Source organism: Pectinophora gossypiella, chromosome 5 (genome assembly GCF_024362695.1).
Source record: "Pectinophora gossypiella chromosome 5, ilPecGoss1.1, whole genome shotgun sequence".
Lineage (NCBI taxonomy): Eukaryota > Metazoa > Arthropoda > Insecta > Lepidoptera > Gelechiidae > Pectinophora > Pectinophora gossypiella.
This window is the reverse complement of record NC_065408.1, coordinates 8,690,522-8,718,395: the sequence shown is the minus strand read 5'-3', so window position 1 is coordinate 8,718,395 and position 27,874 is coordinate 8,690,522. Positions and strand designations below refer to the sequence as shown.

General features: G+C 38.8%; 1 protein-coding gene across 1 annotated transcript; it reads left to right on the top strand.

The window, feature by feature from the left end:
• Positions 1–1,550: 1,550 nt before the first annotated feature.
• LOC126366788 (endocuticle structural glycoprotein ABD-4-like) lies at positions 1,551–27,874 on the top strand. Its single transcript, XM_050010038.1, has 4 exons — positions 1,551–1,703; positions 22,686–22,810; positions 25,751–25,925; positions 27,447–27,874. Exons 1-4 carry the CDS (start codon positions 1,695–1,697, stop codon positions 27,534–27,536), a joined length of 399 nt encoding a protein of 132 aa, XP_049865995.1. The 5' UTR covers positions 1,551–1,694; the 3' UTR covers positions 27,537–27,874.

Genomic DNA, 27,874 nt, shown 5'->3' with positions numbered 1-27,874 from the left:
CCTGATATGAAGGTTGATGAGGTTGGTACTCCACCTCACATCCCACACGATAGAAGAGAAGAATAAATTCGAACATAAGAATCTCCTATCGCAAATACCTATACTAAAATATTTATTGAAACATGTAGATAAACATGAATGTTATTAGCTTAGCTTGAGCAATTGGAATAAACGGTATGAATTCATTATAAAAGGCTTGATATAAAACCTTTACAAATTCTGACTCTAGATGTATAGTTTGAACTTTGGTGGGTGTTAAATTAAATTGTGTAGCGTATCGTCTTCGAAGTGTAATTTGCAATGCATTTGACATAAAGCGTACGTACCATTTAAGTGTTGGGTAGGTTTAGCGTTTTACGAGACGTTAGATGGTTATTCTATTGTACCTGAACAAGATAATGTTGCAAGCCAGGGCTGGACTCCGCTTGTGACTAAGTAAAGAGCACTGAAGTTATCCGTACAGGCGCTATAATGCTTGAGATATGCGATGTGGCCGCAATACAGCTGGGCGGGTCATGTTCGTCGGATGGCTCATCCACGCAGTGGCTTAGTGTTGTTACCCACCGGGTAGATATATCTCATCATCATCATCAATTTAAGAGCCACGCTCTTGTCGGTGCAGCATATTCCATGCTACTTTTTAAGGGAAAAATAGGGCACTGGTTTCCCTCTTGCTTGCCTTCCGCCCCGCAGTACTCTGTCTGACGCAAGTGGGATGACGCCCAGAGTAGTAGATATATGGATATAGATATATTTTTTTTTATATTTTTATTATTACAGATGGTTTTATCAGGGAATGATAATGCCACCCCCGATGAAAGACTCATACAAATAAGTGTGTGTACTTATACAAATCCTGAAGTTAAGCTATAGTATTTTTCTTAAAGCACTGTTAACTATTTTATACAAAGCTTTTGCTTTTTCAGAAGTAGGATAAGCCAAAACGCTGTTAGCTTATCCAACCTCCTTAATTACTATACAAAATTTGCTTATATAATTGTATGTCTCGGACTCGTTCCGCACACATTCCTACATCACATGCTCAACATCTTCTATGACGCCACACTCTGAGCACAGTGGTGAAGCCACTTTACCCATTAAATGTCCAAACTTATTCAAAGGAATGTGTCCCGAGCGAAGCCTGTGAGATGTTACAATGTCTCTCCTACACATATTGGTCCCCCCAAACCACGGATATTGATATCGAAAACGAGATACTTAGTAGTTCCCGGAAAAGGGGGCGTGACCATCTCAATACCACAAAGACTGGTGAGGTGACAGTTTGCTAAAAACTACGACAAATGGGGACACCTTTGCCCAGCATAGGGACAATGTGTAAGCTTCAATGGAAATAGAGCCCTCTTTACACGTCTAAACCTAGTTATTTTAGCATTGGAACTTATTAAGATTTGAATTTGAAATACTTTATAACGTGACTTGGACGGCGATTGCTACTTGTCAAGGTGGCACTAAATGTTCGTTAGGCCTGAAAATTAACCAGTGCCTGCAGCCGCCCCTGTGCTATGCACTCGTTGCAGGCTCCCCCTGCATGCAACACTAGACAAACCCGCGTCTCTATAAAAGGGACAGGTGATTAGCCGAGCAAGTAGACACCGGCGCACACGCCGCCGCAGCCACCACATGGGATATCACCACTCTTGCGCATCCTGAACTACTGCACTCCAACCTACGCTATGACGATGGTAAGTTTAATACAGTTCGTTAATTCCAGTATTGTTAGGAATAAAATAGAGGAAAAATAGACAACATTTTTATTTTTTTAGCAATTACGGTTCATCGAAATCAAAAGTGTTTGCTAAACAACATCATAATTTTCAATTTAAAATAAGTTAAATACTACTTCCTTACTTATATTTTTTATGCTAATCTAATTCATTGAGTTGACATCTATATTACTACTCTGATGCATCTCGCTGCCTCAAAGTTCACCAGTTTAACATTTTAATTTCAACTGATATCGAACTGATAAAGCTACAAGTTAGCATAAGTCTAATTCACAATATTTTGTTATATTTTTTTTATTATTTTATTATTTGGAACAAAACAAATAGTTAATAATGTCTATCTTATCATCAGTGTTAGAGTAATATACAACCACCTTTTTGCTCACAGGTTAAAACTATATACATATATTAATAATAGAAAAGAATTTTTATGATACTACATTATTATGGTACATGAAGAAAGACCTACTTTTAAAATATTTCGCTAATTGTGATACATTGATGACTTCAACGATTAGTTTCATAATGACCGAGGGGTACTTAGCAAAATTGGCAGGTTATCAAACGAGTGGGATCAATATCGAGGCAACCTTTAGCTCGTTTCGAGGATGTGCCCATAGTTGGCGCATAGGGCGGCCGGGCCGTCGCAGCCTTATGCAATCCTCTTGCATTTATTGCCTCCACAATGCCTAACCTTTGCGAACACCGTGCCGTTTACCCCAATGACAAGTGTTCCATCGTTTCACGTTTGATTTATGGGCTTCGTTATTGTTAACAACGGTGTTGTTTCTCTGGCGGGAGAAACTATGAAATTTACGAATGGCCGCATGTGTAAAATAAAACTTTGTTTCGCTTAAACTACTTATACGAGTAACTTTTAGAAATATTCAAAAGGTTATTTATCAAAACTCACTATTTATTTTTAAGTACGCGGCTTAACTACATATTTTTTTGCAAAAGAACGAAGCAAAAAGCTAGCCAAAAGATATTCTTATCAACTCAGTGATTCGCTATGATACCTTCAAAAAACGAAGTATGCAGATGTGGGTAATTTGGCAAACAATTCGAAATGTTACGCAAGAATATAGTTGTGAGAACGGGCGGAGAATTTGCGGGTCTCGAGAAGACAATGTCTGCTATGAAGACAAAAGGTGACACCTTATTAAACTCGCACGCCTGCTCAGACTCCAGGCGCGGATTCCGTGACAATTGCTACTTGGTATTTGCCTGACAGAACAGATAAGCCACATGTAGGTTCCCAGAGGTTCTGAGAATTCCAGTAAATAGATCAGAAATGGTGACCATTGATGTCTTTACAAAGTTTGGTATTCGGTTCAGCGTTCTAGTATCAATGTCTTAACATTATCAATGTTGCATTTACATTATTAATATCTCAACTCCCTGTGATAAAACGTAGAACCATCACGACCTTTATACCAGAATTTATCTTTGATCAGTTTTAAGACTGTAATTAAACAGAAACTTTGTAAAAAAGGTTACCATAAGGTTAGTGATTATTTCGAAGACATGAATTCATAGGATTAACTGTCTGGGAAGAAATATTAGCCAGCCAAAATTGTATAATTCTTTTTTTAAACAACGTCAACGCCATGTGCTGAGGTTTTTTTGCAGCTTCTTTTCCCCGGCTGTATAGGTTGTGAGAAGGTGCAGTAGTTTTAGGAGGATGAGACGTCCGTTATGTAAAAAAATGACGATTCAAAGTGCTATGTGGCAGCATAAAGATATTTTTGAATTTGAATTTGAATGTAGGGTCCATTTTATCGTCAAAAATTTTAAGTATGGTGCTTATGACATTTAAGTCGTTTTATGCTAATTTGAATTGCTGTGTGTTTAAACTAACTTAATGTAAAACCCGTCTGAAATTATAAAACGTTATTGAATGTTATCTATTAAGCAATAAGTTGGAAAATTATACATGATTACAGTTCTAAGTACAGGTTTGTAGTTGACATTTCCAAGTGCCCAGTTACGTTCTTACAGGCAATATGTAAACAGATATAGATGTAGAGGTTAACCTTGTTAACCTATAACCTAACTTCAGTATTCTAGAAATTAGATCAACTAGATCATAATATTTGCTTACTATAAGGTTGTAGGATGGAGCAGCACGCTCTAGCCTAGAGGTGGCCAATCATCTCGCGGCAATAAACACTTCAAAACCCCTGAAACCACTGATACCGTCACTGACCCCGCTAACGTGGCCCCGTTTTCCCTTTTTCAGTTGTCGCTATCTTGATTTAACCCTCTCAGACGATGCCCTGAGCCGAGGTTCGCACTCAACAGGGCACCATCAGGCCTGTTGCCTTAAATTTTGTACCGGGTGAGGTTTGCGCCTTCAGTGCCCCTCAGTTGCCCGGCCAAGTAGTTAATTTCATCATGTCAAGAGAAAAAGAGACAACAGGGTTGGTCTGTATATAATATTACAAATCAGGTGTTAACCAGCTCGCTCAAGCACATCAGCCTTCATAATGTTATAACGTGTATTAATGATACGAGTACGTGTGCGTTACGTCGCAATCGGTGCCGGGCGTCAGTTTTTCATTCGTAATGATTCAATTTTACAGGAAAAAATCTCACTTTTTGTTCAGCCCCTAATAGACATTGTGTAAGCTACAATACTCATGTGGTAGTCTATTCGACTTACTATTCGTAATATGAACCATTTTTAAATAATCTAATAATGTTAGGTATAAACGACAATACAATACAATACAATACAATACAAAAACTCTTTATTGCACTTGAATCACATTAAAAATACATTAGTATTATAATTAAATTGGCAGTACAACAGGCGGCCTTATTGCTAAGGTAGCAATCTCTTCCAGGCAACCTTTAGGTATAGGATATTATGAATTTAATGAAAAATGTAGCGGGATAGACAGTGCAAAAAAATAAAATAAAATAATAATAAAAAATGTTGAAAAATATAAGTACTTATAACTAGATAAACTATAATATATTAAAAACAATACATAGAAGACAATAAATAATGATTATAATAATATATAAATACGTAAATATATACATACATTACTATGGAAGAAAGGAAACCATGACAGTACTACAATACCTAGTTTATAAAGAAGAAGATGTAAGAAGAATGGAATAGAAAAGAAAAACGTTATAAAGAAGAGGAGAGAGAGATGAGAAAGTGCTGCTTGACTTGCCCTTTGAAAGCATCCAACGACGGTGCCCTTCGAATGGATTCAGGCAAAGAATTCCATAACCGAACAGCTTGCACCGTAAACGACTTTGCATAGAAATTAGTGGAATGGGAGGGAATATTAAGGGAGAGGTTGAAAGAGGAACGAAGGTTACGGTTGAGGGTACAGGAGTGAAAGACAAATCGGTCTTTGAGGTAGGGGGGAGTATTGGGATTAAATAGGATTGAGTAAAGGAGGGACAGGATATGACAGTCCCTACGACGGTGAATAGGTAGCCATTTGAGCTGGGAGCGATAAACAGAAACATGGTCAAATTTACGCAGACCATAAATAAACCGTATGCAAAGATTCTGCAGACGATCGAGCTTGTTTAGAAGTTCGACCGACAAGTCAGGATACGAAACGTCTGCATAATCTAGGATAGGCAGTATCAACGACTGTGCCAGAGTAATTTTGGTTTTGGTCGGCAAAAGATTTTTTAGGCGCTTGAGATATCCATACGCGGCAAACACCCTCCTGCTGACCTCAGTTATGTGCGGCCTCCAGGAAAAGCACTTATCAAAAGTTATGCCCAGGTTCCTAACCGTATCGCGGTATGGAACATGAACACCATCAAAAACAATAGGAGGAATAGAACCGAAGTCGATCCTGGAGATATACCACGAGCTACCGATGATAATAGCTTGCGTCTTAGTGGGATTAATTTTTAAGCCGTAGTTATGACTCCATTCTGATATGCATTTTAAGTCCTCATTCGTTCTGTCAATTGCATCCGGAAGACTGTTCAGAGGTGCTTGTGTAAAGATTTGGAGATCGTCTGCATACAAATGATAGGAAGAAGACAGTGGAAGAGTAATTGAGTTAATGAAGATAGCAAACAGGAGGGGAGACAACACGCCACCCTGCGGTACACCAGCAGATGTGTCGCACCACGTAGAGAAGTTATCTTCAATACGTATGCGCTGCCGGCGCCCATACAGGTAACTACGAAACCAGTCAACCACTATTGGAGATATGTTAAGGGAACACAACATCGCTAGCAGGATATCGTAATCCACCGTATTAAAGGCGTTGCTGAAGTCCAACAGCGTCAACACAGTCAGTTCTTGCTTTTCCATGCCCAACCGAATGTCGTCGGATATATGGACCAAAGCAGTAGCCGTACTATGACCGGTGCGGAAGCCGGATTGGAAAGGATTTAAAAGGTTGTTCACGGAAAGGAAACGAGTGAGTTGTTGGTGAACAAGCCTTTCAAGGACTTTGGAGAGGAAAGGTAAAATAGAAATAGGACGGTAATCAGAGTAGGAATTGGAATTGGTTTTCTTCGGGAGAGGTATGACTTGTGCTTCTTTCCAAGCAGTAGGAAACACACCCGAGGAGATGGATTTGTTGAGGATTTTTGTGATGACAGGAGAGAGGATGTCAATGAGAGGAATGATCATACTACGGCTAATGCAGTCACTTCCAGTAGCATTTGAGGTGATAGCGAGTATGTTCTTCTTAACATCACAAGTAGAAAATTGACTAATGATAAAAGGTGGGTAATTTGGAGTTGGCAGCGAGGAGAGATTATGGAGAGTACTAAGTTTTGTGCCACTGTCAATAGTGGCAGAAGATGAGAAATGTATGTTAAGAGAATTTATATCAATATTGTTAGGAGTGTGGTTATTACGCGGCTTGCCAACTCCGAGCTTATTAAGAAATGACCAAACTTTAGTTGGATCTCCATTCTCAACTGATTTGTGAATATGGCGTCGTTGTAAATCCCGTATCTTTGTATTGCAGCGATTCCTAACCTCCCTGTATGATTCGCGATTTTTATCAGATGGGTCACGCTTATACTTGGACTTAGCGTGAGTCTTTTTTTTCATGTAACGGCGCATGTCATCATTAAGCCAAGGCGCAGGCAGATGCTTGACGCGAACAGGTCGAAGTGGTGCATGTAGGTCGTATAGTTCAGTGAGCAGTTTACCAAACAACGCAACCTGATCGTCGACGGAGTCAAGGTCATCAATTGCCGACCAATCCCTACCACCGGCGTCCTCACATAGCTGTTCAGAATTTATCCCTGAAAAATTTCGCAGCAAAAGAGTTTTTGTGTTATGTTTCGGGGGACGAATTCTGTAGGATAAGTAGATTAAGTCGTGATACGAAAATGCGTCAGCGGCTAGTTGACCATGTTTGACGACGTGATTAAGGGAGGAGACCATTATGAGATCTAAAAGAGATGGGGCGCAATTGGGGAAGTGATGAGTCGCTGCAAGTGGGAGAATATGCATGTCACAGGAGTTAACCACAGACAAGAGGTTATCCGACCGAGACTTGGACAGCGCATCAGATTTCATAAGACAAGTGTTAAAGTCACCTAAAATTATAGAATGACTGTAACAAGGGGTTAAATCTTCAAGAAGTCCCTCGAAAGACTGAAAGTAATCAGTTCTAAGAGAGGGGCTATAATAGACACCTAAAAGTATTTTACAGTGTGAGAGAGAGATTTCCAGCAAAAGATGTTCAGCGGTATTGGGGGGAGGTGGTTGTGGTGATTTGCTAAGGATCGTGAAAGAGATGTATGAACGGAGATAAATGGCTACTCCACCATGCGAGGAACTGACACGGTCATTGCGTACTAATTGGAAACCAGGAAGTGAGTAGGATGTTGATGGGAGTGTAGGATTAAACCATGTCTCGGAGACTAAGATGGCATGTATATTTCTATTGTCGAACGATGCAAGCATATCCGGGTAGTGTGCCGGAATGCTCTGAGCATTAATATGCACAACATTGAAATTTTTGGACACGTCATCAAAAGCAGTTCGCAAGCAGTCACTTAGAGAGGAGGAGCTATGAAAGCTACTTTCATTTGTGGAAGAAGAGCAGGATAGGAAAAGTTCTGATTGATCGCAGAGTGAAATATCCATAATAATAGTATATAAATACTACAATAATATACAAAATATAACACTAGATAAATAAAAACGTATATAAAATATAAACAAATAAATATTATTCTACCAAATACCTGCTGGCAGCCTGGTAGCCAAAAGAATAAAAATAAATTTAAAACAAAATACAAATAACAGCGTAAAAAGGAACGTACGCACAACAAACAGAGACACACGAGGCACATTAAAAATAACAATAAAGAAAGAGATAAAAAATACTAAGAAGTCTTGTACGCCAAGTACTTATTTGCGTAAAGGCACTGTAGAATAAACGCAGTCCTGCAGTTTGACAACCTAATAATAAAAAAATAAAAAAAGAGTACCTAATCACTAATCACTACAAATCAATCAACTACAAATACATACAATCACTTCTATAATACAAGCATTCATTACAAAAGCTAAGATGGAAAAACAAAACAGAAACCGACACTTCGTAGGATGAATAGTGCCCTGCACAAGACTTCAATCAGGTAATAAACAAGATTTAACGTGACAAAAACATGCAAACTACACTTCTCATCAAAAAAATCGAAACACTTCCGTTTTCATTGTTTCTGTCCGAATTTAACACAAAAAAGAATTCATACGATGAAAAAAAATACATAAATGTATAGCTGGCAGTTTGGCCATTACAGTAATAAGCGAAAATTCTAAATTCAAAATTAGAATTTCATTTGTTTATCTTATAAACGAAATGAATCACTGTTTTGAGACAAATGTGTGTTTAGGGTTGGAGTACATTTAGCGTTTAAAAACTAAAAATTGGCGCCTATCCTTAAACTTTTTGTTTTTTATTTCAATACTGTGACTTTGGGACGTCTGAAAAAAGGTTTTTTTTCTAAAACGTATGGATACTTCGCCCACAGAAGCCGCCCAAGTTGTGGCATTGCTGGATTCTGGCCTTAGTCAGCGTGTTGTGGCTGCAAGACTGCATCTAAGCCTGTCATCTGTTCATAGAGTCTATAAACGTTATCGGGAGACTGGTTTGTTCACGCGCCGTTCAGGATCTGGCAGGAATCGGGTCACTTCTGAGCGAGATGATCGATTTATTGTAACAACTTCTTTAAGAAATCGACGCCTTAACGCTTTTCAACTGCAGCAGCGGCTTCGTGTTGTACGAAGGGTGGCTGTAAGTGACTCTACAATTAGAAGAAGGTTGAAGGATCGTGGACTGGTACCGCATAAGCCAGCAAATGGGCCGAAATTAACTGCAGACCATCGAAGAGCGCGCCTTAACTTTGCACGTGAGCACCTAAATTGGTCATACCTACAGTGGAGCAAAGTTCTCTTTTCTGATGAGTGTAAAATTATGCTGTATGGTAACGACGGAAGGAACAAGGTCTACAGAAGAGACGGAGAACGCTATGCACAATGCTGCATTGAAGAAAAGGTCAGCTATGGTGGCGGTTCGTGGACGGTTTGGGGAGGAATCAGCGCCGACGGTAAGACAGAGCTTGCTTTCGTGTCTGGGCCACGTCTGCCTGCACTAAACTGTCATCGGTACGTCGAAGAGTGTCTCGAGCCTCATGTGATGCCCTATGCACATTTTATTGGCAACGGCTTCATATTCATGCACGACAATGCTAGGGCTCACACCGCGGGCGTCGTACGAGATTATCTTAACGAAGTCGATATCTCTATTATGGAATGGCCAGCAAGAAGCCCGGACATGAATCCCATTGAACATCTGTGGGATGAATTAAAGAGACGAATTCGAGCAAGAGATCCTGCCCCAGAAACACTTAGCCAGCTGCAAGATGCAATCCAAGAGGAATGGGACAATATACCACAGCATGTGATCGTGACTCTCATCCGATCGATGAAGAACCGTATGGAAGCAGTAATTAGAGCTCGGGGAGGGAATACAAGTTATTAAATAAACGTTTTTTAGCTTTTTTTTTCATTTACGTGTGTTGTTTTATCCATTTCCTTTATACTCCATACGGAATAAAAATGACTCATTTAACAAAATACGAAACCTATGAAAAATTCATTTAAATTTAGAACATTAACATTAAGATTTGATAAGCTCATATTACTCACTATTAAACGACATTTAACATTTATTCCTAAATGTACACATTTTTCTGATAATCCTGACAAAACGTAAACTTGCAAGGTGTTTCGATTTTTTTGATGAGAAGTGTATAATATTCACATAAACACTATGTTAGACAAGTCACTTTTTTGCAGAAGCAGCGACGACAGTCCTCGTTCGCCTGGTGCCTGGTCCCTTAGTGCCACTTGATGGCTTATTGGTCGCGCCCTGAGGCTCCACAGCATCAGATTGGGCAATGGCAGACCTCGAACTAGCCAGTGCAGCGCCGCCGGAGACATCACGGGTCGATACATCCGGGGCCTTATTGACAGATTGCGCACCCACTAACCTGTCGAGGTCCGCGAAGGACGATATACCCCGCCGTTTGCCATCACATCCGAGAGCGACGATGCGGCCTTCCCGGGTCCAGCACTTTCTCACGCCGAGCTTCTCTCGAGCTGCTTTAAAAAGCTTATGACGCTTCTTGGTGAGGAACTCTGAAAGGGTTACACCTGTACCCTTGAGGCCAACCTTACCCATCCACACCTCATCACGCACGCTGCCCCTGACAAACTTAACGAGGATTGGTCGTGGCTTGTCACTACCACGAGACCCCATTCGATGTGCCCTGTCGATGTCTTCAACTTTCAGTTGCTCGAGAGAGAGGTGACGATGAGCGAGCTCCATCACCACAGGGATGACATCTCCTTCCTCCTGCCTCTCAGGAACACCGTGGAACAGCAGCATGTTGCGTCTACTCCGCATCTCCAGCTCATCACACTCAGCCCCTAGCAGCTCCAGCTGTCTCTGTAGAGCAGCAAGCGCAGCTATAACCGATGACTGGAACTGGCGAAAGTCAGCAGAAATACTTTCAGTGGACAGGATTCCTGAAGGTGGAGTTTTCTTGAGCTGCTCCTCGAATGCAGTCATCCTCGCTTGGAACGAACATGTCAGTGCCTCCACAGTCTCTTTTATGTGCTCCATGGTGAAGATAGTTTTGTTTAGGTATAGTTCAAATAAGATGTGAAGTGATGAAAGTGTTGTTCTAATGAGATTTTTAAAGAGATAACAGCTGCCGCAGGTACTTATACTCTAATTTGTCATTGGAGGCGCACGTTACCTTAGAATTTTTGAATTTTTAGGTCGCTGGTTGTTTCTCCTTGGTAACTTGTCCAACAAGAGCGAATTGTTACATTTGCACTGCACTCACTTTACACAGCACTTTTTCAGTTTATATTTGCGTTTGCGTTATGTATTTTTATAGTTTAATGAGTTTATATTTGAGAAGTCAAAACAAATGCGCGCGCGTTGACCCTCTTGTACACAGATGACGACACACACTGATTTGACAGGTGACAGTTCGTATATTCTTTTTTTTTTTTTTTTAAACGTGCGCCGGAAAAGGAAGGGTTTGTGAGTGATTGAGTTGTGTGTTCGAATACATATATAAATAATAGTTTAAAAACTAAATATAAACATCGGCGCAGCCAACTTCGGGGGGCCTAGAGGTTTCCTCTACATTGCAAGAAAGAGTTGAATATTTAATGAATTTAAGTTAAGAATTTAATGAACTAATTTTAAGAGTAAGAGCGTTTGAGAATATTTATTGTAAATAATTATTGCAACGGTAGTGGACAAAGTCGAGTTACAGGCCGTACATAACTACTAGTAGCAGTTTTAACTTTAACTGCGCGAATGATTTTGTCTTTTCCGGGATAAGTCTCTGAGACAATAGCCAAAGGCCAATACATTGGATGTGAATTGTCACTTTTGACAACAACAACTGTCCCTTCAGTAACAGGCTTTGATGGTTTATTCCATTTATGTCGCTGTTGAAGAGACGTAAGATACTCCATGCTCCAACGATTCCAATAACTTTGGACTATTCTATTTAACAGCTGATAGCGAGTCAGTCTGTTTTCGGGGATATTTGAGTCAATACTTTCTGCGGGTAAGAATTTTAAAGGCGTTATATTTAAGAAATGATTAGGCGTTAATGCGGATAGATCCGAAGGATCGCTAGAAAGTACGCAAATTGGGCGACTGTTAAGCAAATGCTCAATTTGAATTAAAATTGTATTAAATTCCTCATAAGTAAGGACTTGCTTGCCGATAGCTTTGTAGAGATGTGTTTTAACACTTTTGACATTTGTCTCACTTAGGCCATTAAAATGAGGTCCATAAGGAGGGCTATGTTTAAACTGAATCTTATGTTGAGACAGAGCTTGACACAAATCATTGTGTAAATTAGTGGACTGTATAAGTGAATAAATTTCGTCTAACTTACGTTTGGCACCCATGAAATTAGTACCACCATCACTGTAAATAATGGAGACTGGGCCTCTGCGTGAGATAAAGCGTTTAAAAGCGGCGAGAAATAAATCGGAACTTAGGTCTGTGACCAATTCTAAATGTAGAGCTTTTGTGGTTAGACACACGAATAAACACACATAGGCCTTATGGCTTTTTATTCCGCGGCGTCTAATATGCGTTATGAAAAAAGGTCCAGCGTAATCTACAGCTGTGTGAACAAATGATTTAACTTCAGATACTCTAATAGCGGGGAGATCACCCATTTGGGGATTAGTTATGCGGGGTTTGAGTTTAAAACAAAAGTTACAATTATGTACTGTTTGTCTAACTAGATTTCTAGCAGCAAGTATCCAATATTTTTGTCTCAGGAGAGCCAATAATAATGCGGGTCCAGTATGCAAGTTAACTTTATGATAATGTTCAACCAGTAAAGAAACAATGCGGTCTTTAGCCGGTAGTAATATAGGGTGCTTCTGGTCAAATTCCAGTTGAGAATGAAAAAGTCTACCACCGACTCTAAGTATATTTTTATCGTCAATAAACGGGTTGAGTTTTACAATGGCTTTATTAGAGCAAATTTTATTATTTTTAAGCGAATGAATTTCTTGAGAAAAATATTTATTTTGAATATAGCGTACAATGTATAGTTCAGATTGTTCTAAGTCATTAACTGTGATAGATCCTTTTGATTTTAATATTTTTGTAAAGCGTAATATATAAACTAATGAATTTAATAACTTTGACCAAGAGGAGACGTGTCGAGAGAGTTCTAGAATAGGATCAGAGTTTTCTAAGTCATTTGTGGTGTAAATAGGTGCGGCGATAGTTTTAGATTCCTGTTCATCGTTGTGATTTATTTTAAATTCTTTTACAGGCCAATTAGAGATAGGACCGGATAACCACTGCGGGCCGTGAAACCAGAGAGAATTATCTAGTAATCCTAAAGGCGTTACAGGTCGCGAAATTATGTCGGCGGGATTTTCTACACCACGAACATGAAACCAATGCGGAGCGGGTAAGTATTCATTAATTTGAGAGATTCTGTTTGCTACGAACGTGTGATATTTATAAGCGGGAGAGTGAATCCAGGTAAGCGTTACTGTAGAGTCAGAGAAAGCGTATATATTATTTATTTTGCAACGTTTGCTTAATACGTCACAAACAGCGGCGAGTAACTTTGCGAGTAATAGAGCTGCGCAGAGCTCTAGGCGCGCGAGTGTCTTATTTGGGGAAGATACCTTGGATTTAGAGGTAAGTAATTTAACAGAGTTAGCGTGCGAGTCATCACCAGTATCAATGCGTACGTAAATGACAGCACCATAACACTTTTCGCTAGCATCAGCGAAACCGATAAGTGTGACTCTCATAGAGGAAGTTATACCTACATGGCGTGGTATTTTCAATTTATGTAAGTGAGACAGTTCTTTATGAAATTGTTTCCACTTTGTGAAAATGAAATCAGGGACTTCATCATCCCAATCGAGTTGCAGCTTCCAACATTCCTGTACTAAAAGCTTCATAAAAGCGACAACTGGGCTGATGAGACCTAGCGGGTCGAATAAGCGAGCGGTTATTGAGAGAATTGAGCGTTTCGTACACTTTTCTTGTGATTCAATATGCGTTGAGAAATGAAAATGATCGTCAGTAGGTTGCCACTGCATACCTACGACTTTTGTAGCTGCGTTAGGATCAGAATCTAAATTTATTGTTTGCGGACTTTTGTGAGAAGAAGAAATGCGTTGCATGAGAGCGTGGTTGTTTGAGATCCATTTAACTAAATTGAAACCACCAGATTTGAACATATCTACCATTTGTTTATATGTTTTTTCAGCGTTATCTATACCATCAATGGAACAGATGTAGTCGTCCATATACATGTGGTTTTCAGCTTCATAGGCTGCGAGAGGGTGAGTATCGCGGCTGTCTGCGGCGAGTTGGCGAACTACACGCATAGCGAGATAAGGTGAGCTTGATACACCGAAACAAACTCGATTGAACTGATATACATCAATAGGAGAATCAGAATCGAATCTGAAAAGAATGCGTTGATAAGGTTGATGTTTGAGTGCAAGATGAACTTGGAAATACATCTTTTCGATGTCAGCTATTAGTGCAATAGAAAACATGCGTAAGTTTAAAAGAAGGTCATAAAGATTACTTTGTAAATTGGGACCTATGTAGAGTAAATCGTTAAGTGACTTGCCTGAAGTAGTTTTACATCCTGCATTCAATACAATGCGTGTTTTTGAAGTTTCTTTTTCTGGGCGATAGACAGCTCTATGCGGAATGTAATAAGAGTGCGAATCTTGCGTTAAGTGGTCAACTTTAGTTAAATAGCCTTGGTCAATGTAAGTTTGAATTGTAGCGTTATAATCTTTGCGTAAATTAGAAGAGTCGAGTTTCTTTTCTAAAGAAAATAGTTGGCGTTTAGCGATTCCATAAGAGTTCCCTAATTGAAATGGATTCTCTTTGAATGGAAGTTCTACGGTATATCTACCAGTATCGTCGCGTGTATACGTTGACTGGAAGATATTTTCACAAGTCTCATCATCTGGACTTAAATGTTTCCTAATTGGGACATTCTCTATTTCCCAAAAGCGTTGCGTTAAGCGTTCGAGTGAAAGAGATTCTGTATTACAGAAGAAAGTTTTGTCTGAGTTGTGCATGTTTAGAATGTGAGACGAGTGTGGAGTGTTGTGACTGCCATTCGAGTTTGTGGGAGATGCGTCTAAAGATTCGTTTTGAGTGAGAGTACAAGATGAACGTGGCGCGAGCGGTGCGTTGTGCGCGAGCGGTGCGTTGTGCGTGAGCGGTGCGTTGTGCGTGAGCGGTGCGTTGTGCGTGAGCGGTGCGTTGTGCGTGAGCGGTGCGTTGTGCGTGAGCGGTGCGTTATGCGTGAGTGGTGCGTTATGCGTGAGCGGTGCGTTGTGCGTGAGCGGTGCGTTATGCGTGAGGGGTGCGTTATGAGTGAGCGGTGCGTTGTGCGTCAGCGGTGCGTTATGAGTGAGCGGTGCGTTGTGCGTCAGCGGTGCGTTATGAGTGAGCGGTGCGTTGTGCGTGAGCGGTGCGTTATGAGTGAGGGGTGCGTTGTGCGTGAGCGGTGCGTTATGCGTGAGAGGTGCGTTATGCGTGAGCGGTGCGTTGTGCGTGAGCGGTGCGTTGTGCGTGAGCGGTGCGTTGTGCGTGAGCGGTGCGTTGTGCGTGAGCGGTGCGTTATGCGTGAGTGGTGCGTTATGCGTGAGCGGTGCGTTGTGCGTGAGTGGTGCGTTATGAGTGAGCGGTGCGTTGTGCGTCAGCGGTGCGTTATGAGTGAGCGGTGCGTTGTGCGTCAGCGGTGCGTTATGAGTGAGCGGTGCGTTGTGCGTGAGCGGTGCGTTATGCGTGAGAGGTGCGTTATGCGTGAGCGGTGCGTTGTGCGTGAGCGGTGCGTTATGCGTGAGTGGTGCGTTATGCGTGAGCGGTGCGTTGTGCGTGAGCGGTGCGTTATGAGTGAGCGGTGCGTTGTGCGTCAGCGGTGCGTTATGAGTGAGCTTTGCGTTGTGAGTCAACGGTGCGTTGTGAGTCAGCGGTGCGTTGTGCGTGAGCGGTGCGTTATGAGTGAGCGGTGCGTTATGCGTAGTAGAAGCGTGAGTGCGTGAATTTTGAGTGTGCGATGCATGTGAAGTACATTGGGCTTTACCCATAGCGACATATCCGAGAGTAGTTTGTATACCTACTACCGATGAGTTGGGAGCGGTTACTTTTCCAGAACCAAGTAAAAGCGGGAACAATTCGTTGCCTATCAGGCAATCGATTGCAGCGGGCGCGTAGAACTGCTCATCTGCCATGGGCAGATCACATAAGTGAGACAATTCCGTAACATCAATTTGAGTGTTAGGTAAGTAGTCGGTTATGGTGTCAATTACACGTGCATTTACCGTGTAAAAGCAGCGAGAATCAAAGCGCGAATACATTTTAAATTGCGTTAATCCGAGAGACTTGCTTTCGGTTTGACCGATACCTTTGACGGTCGAAGAAGCGGGTGTAATTTTTAAATTTAAGCGATCACAACAGTCTTTCGTAATAAAATTACTCATAGAACCTGTGTCGAGAAATAAGCGGATATTATTTGGTTTATTATCTTTATAAACATGAACAGATGCGGTAGGTAACAAAACTGTTGTATTTGAATTGCGTGCGGAAGCAGCGTGAAGAGAGCAATCGTTGTCATCAACGCAAGTCATAGCGTTCGGCGGCGCTAGCGACGTACACGGCAAGGCGTGCGAGGGGCTTGCGTAGGGAGCGAGCGGCGGCTGAACCGGCGCGGGGTGCGGCTGCGGCGCGTGCGCGGGAGGGGGAACGCGGTAGCTAGCGGTTGCGGCGTCGGAATAGCGCGGGAATGCGTTATTGACAACGTTGTTATGCGATGGGGCTGTTTTGTTATTAAAGTTTATATGCAGTAATGAGTGATGTTTGCGGTTGCAAGTTAGGCATCTGTTTTGTGACTTACATATATTTATATTGTGAAAACCAAGACAGTTTTGGCAGAAAGCATTTTGACGAACAATATTATTGCGTGTTTGCGGGTCTGCGTTTAAGAAAGATTCACACTTGAATAGGGGATGAGAGTAGGTAGACTTGCATACCTTGCATGAATTTAATTGTTGAAAATTATTATGAGTTTGAGGTTGAGTGACAGTGTATGTACACTCGGGTGTTGCAACAAAAGCATGAGAAGATTTATTTTTGGGTGTGAATTTATTATTATTATTATTTTGTTTGTTGGAGTTTTGAGGCTGAGAGTGAGCGGATGAGCGAAGCGCTAGAATTTTACTTTGTTCATTTAAGAACTTTTTTAATTCTATAAAGGTAGGAATTTCTGACTGTTTGTGAGTTTGTTCAAACAAGGTGAGAGTGTCTTTATTAAGTTTATTTAATGCAATATGAGTTATCATGAAATCTGACAAGTCATCAATGCTTAAAAGACGGAGAGCGGCTTCAGCGGAGCAAAAGTTATTTAGAAAATTATCAATTGACTGATTGGGTTTATGCTGCAGCATTTGTTCTAAATAGAGAGAGGCTTGTACCCTGGTATCCTGGTATTTATCTATGAGAGCTTGCCATATTATATCATAATTTTCAGAGGTAGCGGAGATGCCTGCACATACATTAAGAGCTTTGCCTGAGAGACAACCAATTAAGTATTGTATTTTTTCAGCATTTGATAGCCTGCGATTGGAATGTATGAGACTGCGGAAATTTTCATAAAACACTGGCCAACTACTGGGAGTACCATCAAAACTTGCTAACTGAAGCGGGGGCAACTTTGGGTTGAGGCGATCAAAATCTTTATTTTTAGCGTTTAACTTTTCTCTCAGAGTGTTCTCTGTCTGTTTTATAAAACAGTATAATTCGTCAAATGAGTTTAAGACATTGTAATTCGGCTTTGTCTCCGGAGATGCGCGCATGTATTCAATTACAAGGTTATCTATTGTTTCAATAAAATCGGAGCGAATTTTATCAATAGAAAGCGTTCTAGCAAGAAATTGCGTTTGAATAGTGGGATCGGAAACCTTTAGGCTCAGATTATACAAATTTTGCATTATAGAAAACAAACTTTGTTTTTTCTCTTCAAGTATTTTTATTTTAAAATTATCTTGAATATCGTCAATATCCATTTTTTCTTTGGATTTTGCCATGATAGAAACCGTTGAGTAAAACTATTATTATTAGAAAACGCGGGTTGAATATCGAGAAACGAGTTAATATTATAAGCGAATTTAGTGCGTAATACAATAGCGTTAAGGTTGAGAATAGCGTGAGCGTAAACAAATTAATGGCGTAGAAATGGCGGTAGATACCTACCGATTGAGCGAGAATCGAAAGTATTTATTATTGAAATACAATAATAATTACGTAAATATTGCGTTACATGTATAATGTTATGTAAATAAATGCGATATAACAATGTTTTAATGCGTGATGTGCGGAAATAAATAAGATTCAAACAGGTTTATACCGGCACGCGGCGTCTATCAGAAAATTGTTATTTACGAGTTTTTAAAGAAAATATGATAAATAGATATAGTAATCGTGTAAATTGTAAGGAAATAGGATCCGGCTCGAAGGACCAGACACTTGGAGGCGCACGTTACCTTAGAATTTTTGAATTTTTAGGTCGCTGGTTGTTTCTCCTTGGTAACTTGTCCAACAAGAGCGAATTGTTACATTTGCACTGCACTCACTTTACACAGCACTTTTTCAGTTTATATTTGCGTTTGCGTTATGTATTTTTATAGTTTAATGAGTTTATATTTGAGAAGTCAAAACAAATGCGCGCGCGTTGACCCTCTTGTACACAGATGACGACACACACTGATTTGACAGGTGACAGTTCGTATATTCTTTTTTTTTTTTTTTTAAACGTGCGCCGGAAAAGGAAGGGTTTGTGAGTGATTGAGTTGTGTGTTCGAATACATATATAAATAATAGTTTAAAAACTAAATATAAACATCGGCGCAGCCAGTCATAATATATAAAAATATTGAATAAATTATTTGTTTATTTATTTTTGTCAATTAAACAAAAAAACCGTTATAAAAAACACGTCAATAATTTCGGACGCCTACCCACCAAAAAAAAAAAAAAGACTTTTCAATAAATCTGAATTAAATAGTCTTTTTGACCTTTTAGATCGGAATAATAATTTACGCCTACAAAGAATTTACATTTTCGTCAAAAACAACAAATTATAAAAATATTTTAAGTAAGCTTTATCATTATTACTTCCTAAATTGGGTTTATAAAATCAGTAAGTAGGTAAATCCCAAGAAGTGATGTGAGAATATAATTGTGTAAAATTAAATTGTATCGCATATAATATAAGCACAATAATTAAAGTAGGTACGTACGTACGGAATTTATGCTCGTGATATTTATTGTGTCCATCACTTGATATTGATTACTTAAGACGGACACAATATCTCTACCAAATAATGCGACTTTAGTCGTTTCGGACCGCAAGCGGTTCGAGATGCGGTGCGAATCGAGCTATTTTTTAATGGGTCGTTTCGCATCGCGACGTGAATCGCCATAAAGCTTTTTTTTGTATAACCTAAATACACCGTGACGATAGTATTTATTCAAATTTATTTTATCCTGTGGTCCGAATCGACCCACTCCAACCACAGCGCAGCGTTGCGAAGCGTCCCCGCGGTCCGAACCGCTTGTGGTCCGAATCGACTAAATAATTAAAATAATCTCGTAGTCAGCTTTTACAACATGTTCGGGATTGCCAACGTGACATGCGATGAATCTGCAAAAATGAGGGGATCGCAATGTAATTTAGTATTGACAAAAACATAACTAATACTTAATGTACTTACCTAGTATTTCATGGATTGCCTGCAAGATTATTTAACTGGTACACAATAGGAACGATTATAGATGTATAATCACATAGTATTGGATCATTCTAGTCGATTAAGTCGTCAAGTTATACAATATTCACTTATGCGGGTTTTTGTTCTCTTTATTTTGCGTAACAGTTATCATCCTCTATATGTTTTTACTCGAAGAAAATGAAAACCTTTAAACACTTAGCTACTCGATAGAGAGTGGAAATGTTATGTATATAATATTTGATGTTCCCGTCTCTATCACTATGCGAAAGGTAAAATATAAAGCAAAAATAATATTTTATTTCTTCGAGGTCAACCATATTTCGTGCTGTGTTCTAAGTATAAGTACTAGTAAAGTAACTATTACCTAATCTGTGCTAATACTTTTACTAATAATCTTACCAGAAATTCGACCCATGAGTTTTTTCAACCCAATTGGTAATCAATAAGTAATCATTACCAAAATTACGCATAGTTTAAAATGCAACAGTGCATGAAACCCTGTAACCGCCACACCCAGAGAAACAGCCGTAGTATGGAAGGTAGGATGCGACAATTATCTCTGGATTCGATCAATAGATGCACATATGTCTACGTATTTATGAAACGTAGGTAAATGATAGAGTCGTTAGATACCAAGTGTAATTACAGATGTTTGAAAGAAGTTCTTACTCTTATTCGTCAGTAAGCAAATTTTATTAAAGATATTTATGAGAGAGAATGGTGCAAAAGTGGTGGTGTCATATTCGTAGTAAAACGGATTCCGTTGTTTTTGCCTGCTCCTATATGTGTGAATAGGCGCGACCTTATGTATGTATGTATATATATACAATATAAATGTCTATTGGTCAATTATGCATTATTTGTGGCGTCGCGCGTGCCTTACTACTGCAGGAATTATGTCTCCAAGAAGATGCGCGCGCGCAAGCTCGCGTGATCGTACGAAGGCCGTGTGCTAGTAACCGCTCCGCCGCTGCGACTTTGTCTCGTGGACACAATTAGCAAGTGGACATTAGGTGTTTGTTTATATGCAGCCTGACCCCAAAACAAACATCTTGTTTTAAGTACTTACTTAAATAATTTCCCGTCGTGTTGCAAGAAGGTGTGTTCGATTACTTTGTAGTGGAATTTTGAAAAGATGTTCTTTAAGTTTCGTTTAAATTTTTTAATACGTTATAATATGTAAATAACGAAAATTTCTAGATTATTTAGAATACCTACATCTCTCCACTTTGGTAGAATCTTGATCTAATCGTAATAATACATATTTGTTTAATAAAATAACCACGGTTACCTTTAACGTTATACGTTATACAGTGCTAGGTTTCTAGCTAAGTACATATAATATTTAAACGCTATTAAGCTTTATATTTCAACATTTGCGTAGTTTGCATTAAACATCAGATTAGTGCCTGCGTTTTGTTTACGGTTGAAGCAATACCTTCAACAGATTTGCATATTTGCTTTACAAATACAACAGGCGTTATTTTAACATTCCGCATAGCTAAGAAAAGTATACGTAACACAATCGTACGCAAATATTGCTATTATTGGTGATTGTCCAACCAAATCGATAATGTCAACTGTAATTTTAATTTATTCATACTTGGAGGCGTGACGAAACACTTCTTTCAGCAAGTGTCATCTTTAAGGTTATTTCATAGTAGTAAATAAATGGCAAATTATTTTGATAGGTAAGTAGTAGTCTAGTCTAGCCTAGAAGATCCCACTGCTGGGCAAAGGCCTCCCCTTCCTTTTTCCATTTTTGATAGGTACTACTTATATATGTGGGATATAGAAATAACACGGGATATACAGGGTGTTAGTGACATCGTAACGAAAACTTTGAGGGATGATTGAGACCATGATTCTGAGATGATATCAAGTGGAATTCTCCGTCGCAAAAGTATGGAACTGAAAATAATTTAAATAAACTCTAAAATTTTCACGACTTCTCCGGCAGGAAATTCCACTTGATATCGACTCAGAATCATTGTCTGAATCATCCCCTTCAGTATTCGTTACAGAGTCACTAACACCCATACCTACTTGTATGGCTACTGTATGTACTTGTATGGGGTGTAAGTGACATCGTAACGAATACTGAGAGGGATGATTCAGCTGATTATTCTGAGTTAATATCAAGTGGAATTTTCCATCGCAAAAGTATAGAATTGAAAATAATAAAAAAAAAACTAAAAAAAATAACATGAATTTTGCGACGGAAAATTCCACTTGATATTAACTCAGAATCTTGGTCTGAGTCATCCCTCTGAGTATTCGTTACGATGTCACTAACACCCTGTATTTTAAATGTTTTTACTCCTTTTATTTTACACACTCCTTATATTTTACCCCAAATCATTGCACCATCGACTCGCCTCTCTTCGTTTTTAAAAAAACTGCCTTACGTGCCATTCATTAACCATCCTCCTTTCATACCATAAACAATCAAAGTCCCATTCATTATCCTTCCATAGTATTCTCACTTTCCTACATCATCACATCATCACCAGCCCATTAACGTCCCCACTGCTGGGGCACGGGCCTTCCCTATGGATGGATAGGGAGATCGGGCCTTAAACCATCACGCGGGTCCAGTGCGGATTGATGGTTATTAACGACTACTAATGCAGCCGGGACCAACGGCCCATATATATATTAAAATTAGGCTTTGTAAATTGGTGAAGGGACGGCGATAGGGTGGGATCAGATGGTGGATGGACATCTGTCACCAAATCACCATAGTAACGTCCATATCTATATTACAATGGTACCTGTCAGGTGTTATAGTTTATAATAATGTCTTACGATATACCTAATTTTATACATACATACATTAAGATCACGCCTATTTCCCGTTGGAGTAGGTTACCATGCAATTCCACTTAGGTACGACAAACCTGGCACACCACCTTCGCTTCCTCAAAATTTTATGCATGCTTGCCGGTTTAGAGTATCTTGACCTGGACCTGTCTTTAAAATATCCTGGCTCTGATCTCGGTACGCCCAGGCCTTCCTCTTCCAACTCTACCATTACCTATTCTTTTAATAATGTGAAATGTTTTAATTTTCAGAGGGCGTTGTTTTTCTTCGGGGTGGTGGCGCTGGCTGCGTCCGCGCCACAGAAGCCCGCGGATCAGGTGATTGCGATCCTCAAACAAGACTTCGATCAACAGGTCGACGGCTCTTACAGATACAGGTGACAAATTTTAATAAAGATTAAACATTTCCCACATCAGGGGGGGTTTAAAAAAGCCAAATTCAAGCAACTCATTCAAAAGCTATATTGCTATTAGACTTTTGTGCATATAAAAATAATTGTGCAATGTCAACAAACGTTAAATCGCTCGCTTATCGCTTTAAGCGATAACTCCGCCATTTGCCATTTACTTAGTTAAGAGTCTTTTTGTAATTATTTCTTTTTATTTTGATGCAATAAAGTGTATTTGTATTGTATTGTATTCAAATTCAAATAACGATTGTTTTTTTAGAGGAATTGCTCCAATGTGGCTTTTTAGCTCCCCTGTTCTTTTATTAATTTCATCTTTTATTGCTTTATAAACGGGTGGACTGTTTACTATAAGTATATTTGTTTACGATTTTCACTTCTACATTCAAAGAAGATTAAATCTATCAAAATATGGGAAAAAGAATAATATTTTGAAACAGGGTTTTTATTTTTTGATCTAAATAGGTATCGTCACTTCATTTATAACTTTTCAATAATTTTATGAATGAAACTAACAAGTGTTACAATAATTATTGTCATATTAAGATTACTAATTGATTGTAAAACTAAAGAATTATTGTATTTTAGATAAAAACATATCTGCTGTACAATTGTAGTAAGTAGATAAATAAACTATATCATATTTACTTTCTTCCTTTATGCGAGGAAAATCTACATTTAGAAATACTATGTGAGTATGTGAAGGATTTTACACACAAAACCCGAGGTCGACTTCCTACATAGCTTTCTATGTTATATAACATCTGAGGAATTGTATCAGAATTAGCAACTCTTTTGTCATATTACATAGTTACATGACATTGTATGAAACAAACAATTGAAACAATTGTTCCTGGTAAATGAATAGGAACGCGAAGGGACACGGACGTCTGAAGAAACGAATTTAAGTATTAGTTGTATTCTTATGGTACTTAATAGTAACTTTGTTTTATACTTTATTTAAAATCATCCTTTTAGATAATTCAGAATCTCTTCATATTGTAGCCCATGCTATCAGACAAAAATAATTTGAATGATTAATAAATAATTCTTTACGAATAAATATAATTAGAATGTAAAGTTATTCCAAAAAAAAATATTATCCTAATAATAAGATTATTTTATAAATATAAACATATTATACATGCGTACATATACTCACGCCCGTAATCCCTAATGGGGAGGGTAGAAACACAAGAAATCAAAGACAACTTGCAGCCACTATTGGATACGAGTTGATCTCACTTTATGGTTACAAAAGATCAGCCTATCGCATATCACGTTAGAAAAAACAAAATCTGTACGTTGCATTTTGGTAGTAGGCTCTATTTTCCGCATTTAGACACGTGAATGGCCATGCACGTACTGCTGCTTTTCGGAGGTATGTGACCTAACCTGTATTGGGCTGGTTTTCCCTTCGCGGTCTGGAAGGTCAGACAGGCAGAAAAAACCTGACCTGTTAAATCTTCAGGTTAATTAAGCGGACCCTGTGAAAAACGGGATAATGCTAGGGAGATGATGACGTCCTACTGATCATGACACCAAATGTCTAACCACTAGACACATAATGTGTGTATGTCGCATTTTACGACATACCCTATTGTTGAAATAATGTTCTATGTTTTTTATTCGCTTGCAGTGGACTGCATAGAAACTGGACTGGGATATAGGTATATATACTTAGTACTCTATATACTTGCTAATATGCTACTGCGCGTATTTAAACCGATCTCTATTTAAGAACGCTCACGCAGTTTACGCGTCAATGATAATTGGGCCCTAATAGTGACACAATGTCACAGTATGTCTTTTCAATGTTAAACAGCGCATGTCCAATATTAACTAAACTTTATTGCTGTTCCACAGTCAAATAGCTGTTATGTTGAGGTAAACGACCTCGACACTCATTTGTTTTAACAGTTTGGTTTTAAATTGTTTGCGAAAAATTATAAAAAGAACACAAAGTAAACGATTCAAGATTCTAACAGCCTATCGGAAATGCGTTTTGGTTTCTTTAGCTATTGTATAAAATGAAAATGTATGCGATTGCCATGACAAGCAAATCACGTGACCGTTCGTTAGCTTATGGTATTCCCATTTTGGCTAGGTTCTCTAGTCTGTTGAAGCTGATAATATAACATGACAACATGGCATAATCTCACAATTATATTCAGAGGTACACCCAATGCAAGATGAACTGATTAACCACGTTTCTCCTGATACATAACGTAACATAACACATATAACATAAGACACACATAACAATTGAGGTAATCAGAGTTATAACCATCGCAAGATGAACTAAGTACCCACATCCCATCTAGCTTTCTGTTACACCAAAATGATAGGTGGTGAGCCATAACATACATACATAGCTTATATACGACCTATTGCTGATCATGATACCAAATCTCTAACCCCTAGACTAGGCTATTAAAAATATACCTCCTTTTTTCACGACTAAACATCAATTGTTATATAATAGCGAGCGAAGTATATTATTCACTGTTATTGGCTATAACCAAACTCAGTATCTATTGTCTGACTGTCAGCGGCTTTTGTAAGTGAAGAACAACAGAATTATTGCGCGGCTTTCGTGGTTATGCTGTAAGGAATGTAATATGTAAGCTCATGGGCTTTAGTTATCTTTTCTTCTATAACACATTCCGAAACTCCTTAACAAAGAGCATTGTAGAACAGAACTAAAGAAAAATAAACTTCAATTAATAAAACTTTTAGCAATTCATCTCAAAAAATAATATTGCATTTCGACATTTGCGCATATTTACGTATATATAAAAATAAGTGCGGAATGCACACAAATGTCAAATAGCAATATTCCTTTTTTAACCCCCCTGTTATTATTAATTATATTTTATTAATTTATATGATTTGTGGTACAATTTCCAGCTATGAGACGGAGAACGGCATTAAGGCAGAAGAGACTGGGACCCTTAAGAAGACGAGCGGTCCGGACGCCTCCGACGTCATCGTGGCGCAAGGAGGCTTCAGCTACACCGCACCCGACGGCACGCAGATCAACCTTAACTATATCGCTGACGACGAAAATGGCTTCAAACCTGAGGTAAGCATGACGATGTACGAACATCGTCAACCATTCTACAGGCCACAACACTCACCAACATAATCTTTCAACGCCATGAACCAAGTCTCGCGCAACTGTGCCCGCCTGGACTCCATCAGACATCTTATTATAACCTCTTGCGGATAGATTCCTAGGTACAATAGTTAAACAACGGGATTTGGACTTTAAGGGGGCATTCGGTCTTACGACTTTAAATATTTTACTAGATTAGAGCCTACTGCACTCCCCATTCGCTTGGCTGAGTAGGTAGTGAATTTCATAGCAAGGCAATAAGTTACATTAAAAAAGTTATGATTATATCCTTTAAAATGCACCTTCATTAACCTCTTAACGCCGAGATTTCCAGACAAAATAGTTAAACAATGGGTTTTGGATTTTAAAAGAACATTCGGTCTTACGACTTTGAAGTAATTCAAAAGAAAATTTCGGTCGCGGAACATATACCTAGCTAACAGTCTGTGGCATTAGGGTAAATAAACACTGTCTGTATACAATCCAAGTTTTATTTTTTTTATTTCTCTTACTGGTTTCTCCTATTCTCAATGTCTATGGCTAAAATACTTAGCATTAAAACGCCACAGACTTCAGCTAGATATGTCCCTGTTTCCAGGATTTTAATTAGGACTTCTCGAAATAGCATAGTCTGCTATAGGTATGACTCTCCTCCATCAATATAAGGGGGTTACAGAGATAACTGTGTTACGATATTCCCCTGCAGGTTGATGACAAAAAAACTATCTTTGAATCTGCTCTGGCAAACAGGTTTCCTCACTTGTTTTCTCAGATATCATTAGATCAAATTTAATCATTTATAAGAAAATTTATAAAGTATGTAAGTTATCTACACCTGAGTATTTTTTCTATTCAAGATGACTTTTGAACTTGGGTGTATTTTATAGATATTACTGGCAAATGTTTGAAGCGTCATGGTCAAACCAACGGATACGTTTATCACGAACTAGACTTGTAGGGTGGGATTGGAATAACGAGTCGCAAGGACGTATATTTTTTGCAGCATGTTACCTCAAAATACCCAGACGTTAACACGTTATGTAAGATGTTTTATCATCGGTGATTCATTGGCCGCTTATTTCCAGAATATCTTGTGACATTCGTGGCTTTGTAATTATACACCATCAAGGTTGGGGCTTGTCCTATGCAGATACTCATATACCTAGCAGGATGTAATATATATCTACGAATCAACCTAGTCTTCTAACGCATAATATTATATTTACTTTATATTTTTTCCTTAATCTTTATTTTTTTGTAATTCAACAGTTTGTCTTCTCGGAATACAATTACGCAACGTTCTATCCTGCAGATGAGACTGTAATATAATGAAACACGTATTTTATTATTTGAATAAATAAATGCTAAAAGTATTTACCCAGCATATAAGGATAAAATTTGCATTGCATATTTAGTAGGTCGAGTCGTCTACAATTCTTGGCCTTGAGGTTTGAAATGTGTCTAAACTTTTTTTTACTTATTTTACAGGGAGCTCACTTGCCGACTCCGCCGCCGATTCCACCAGCGATCCAGAAGGCTCTCGACTTCCTCGCTACTCTACCACCAGCAAGAAACTGATCTTAGACAACTACAATGTGGGACTACTCCTTGACGATACTTAGCGCCATATGTACCTGCTGACTGACTGCCATTGCCGCTTTGGAAACAGAATAAATAAAACATTAATCGGACACTTTGCCAAAAAAAATAATAGAATACTCATAATTATTTAGGATAAAAACTGTTTCAAAAGCGGTATTTTATACTTAGAAAAGCAATAAAAAAATACATAAAAATGAATGTGAAATTACGTGAGGTATCTGTGATAATAAGATGAATGGAAGGAAGGAATGTGTTTGTATTATTTATTAATTTACGCAATAAAAGCATACTCAGTGCCAAAGATGCATTGCAAA

Bases quoted from the DNA above. Each gene is read 5' to 3' on its own strand.
- LOC126366788 (XM_050010038.1), top strand. The intron at 22,811-25,750 runs GTGACAAATTTT...TACAATTTCCAG, and splicing joins GACGGCTCTTACAGATACAG to CTATGAGACGGAGAACGGCA. The intron at 25,926-27,446 runs GTAAGCATGACG...CTTATTTTACAG, and splicing joins AAAATGGCTTCAAACCTGAG to GGAGCTCACTTGCCGACTCC.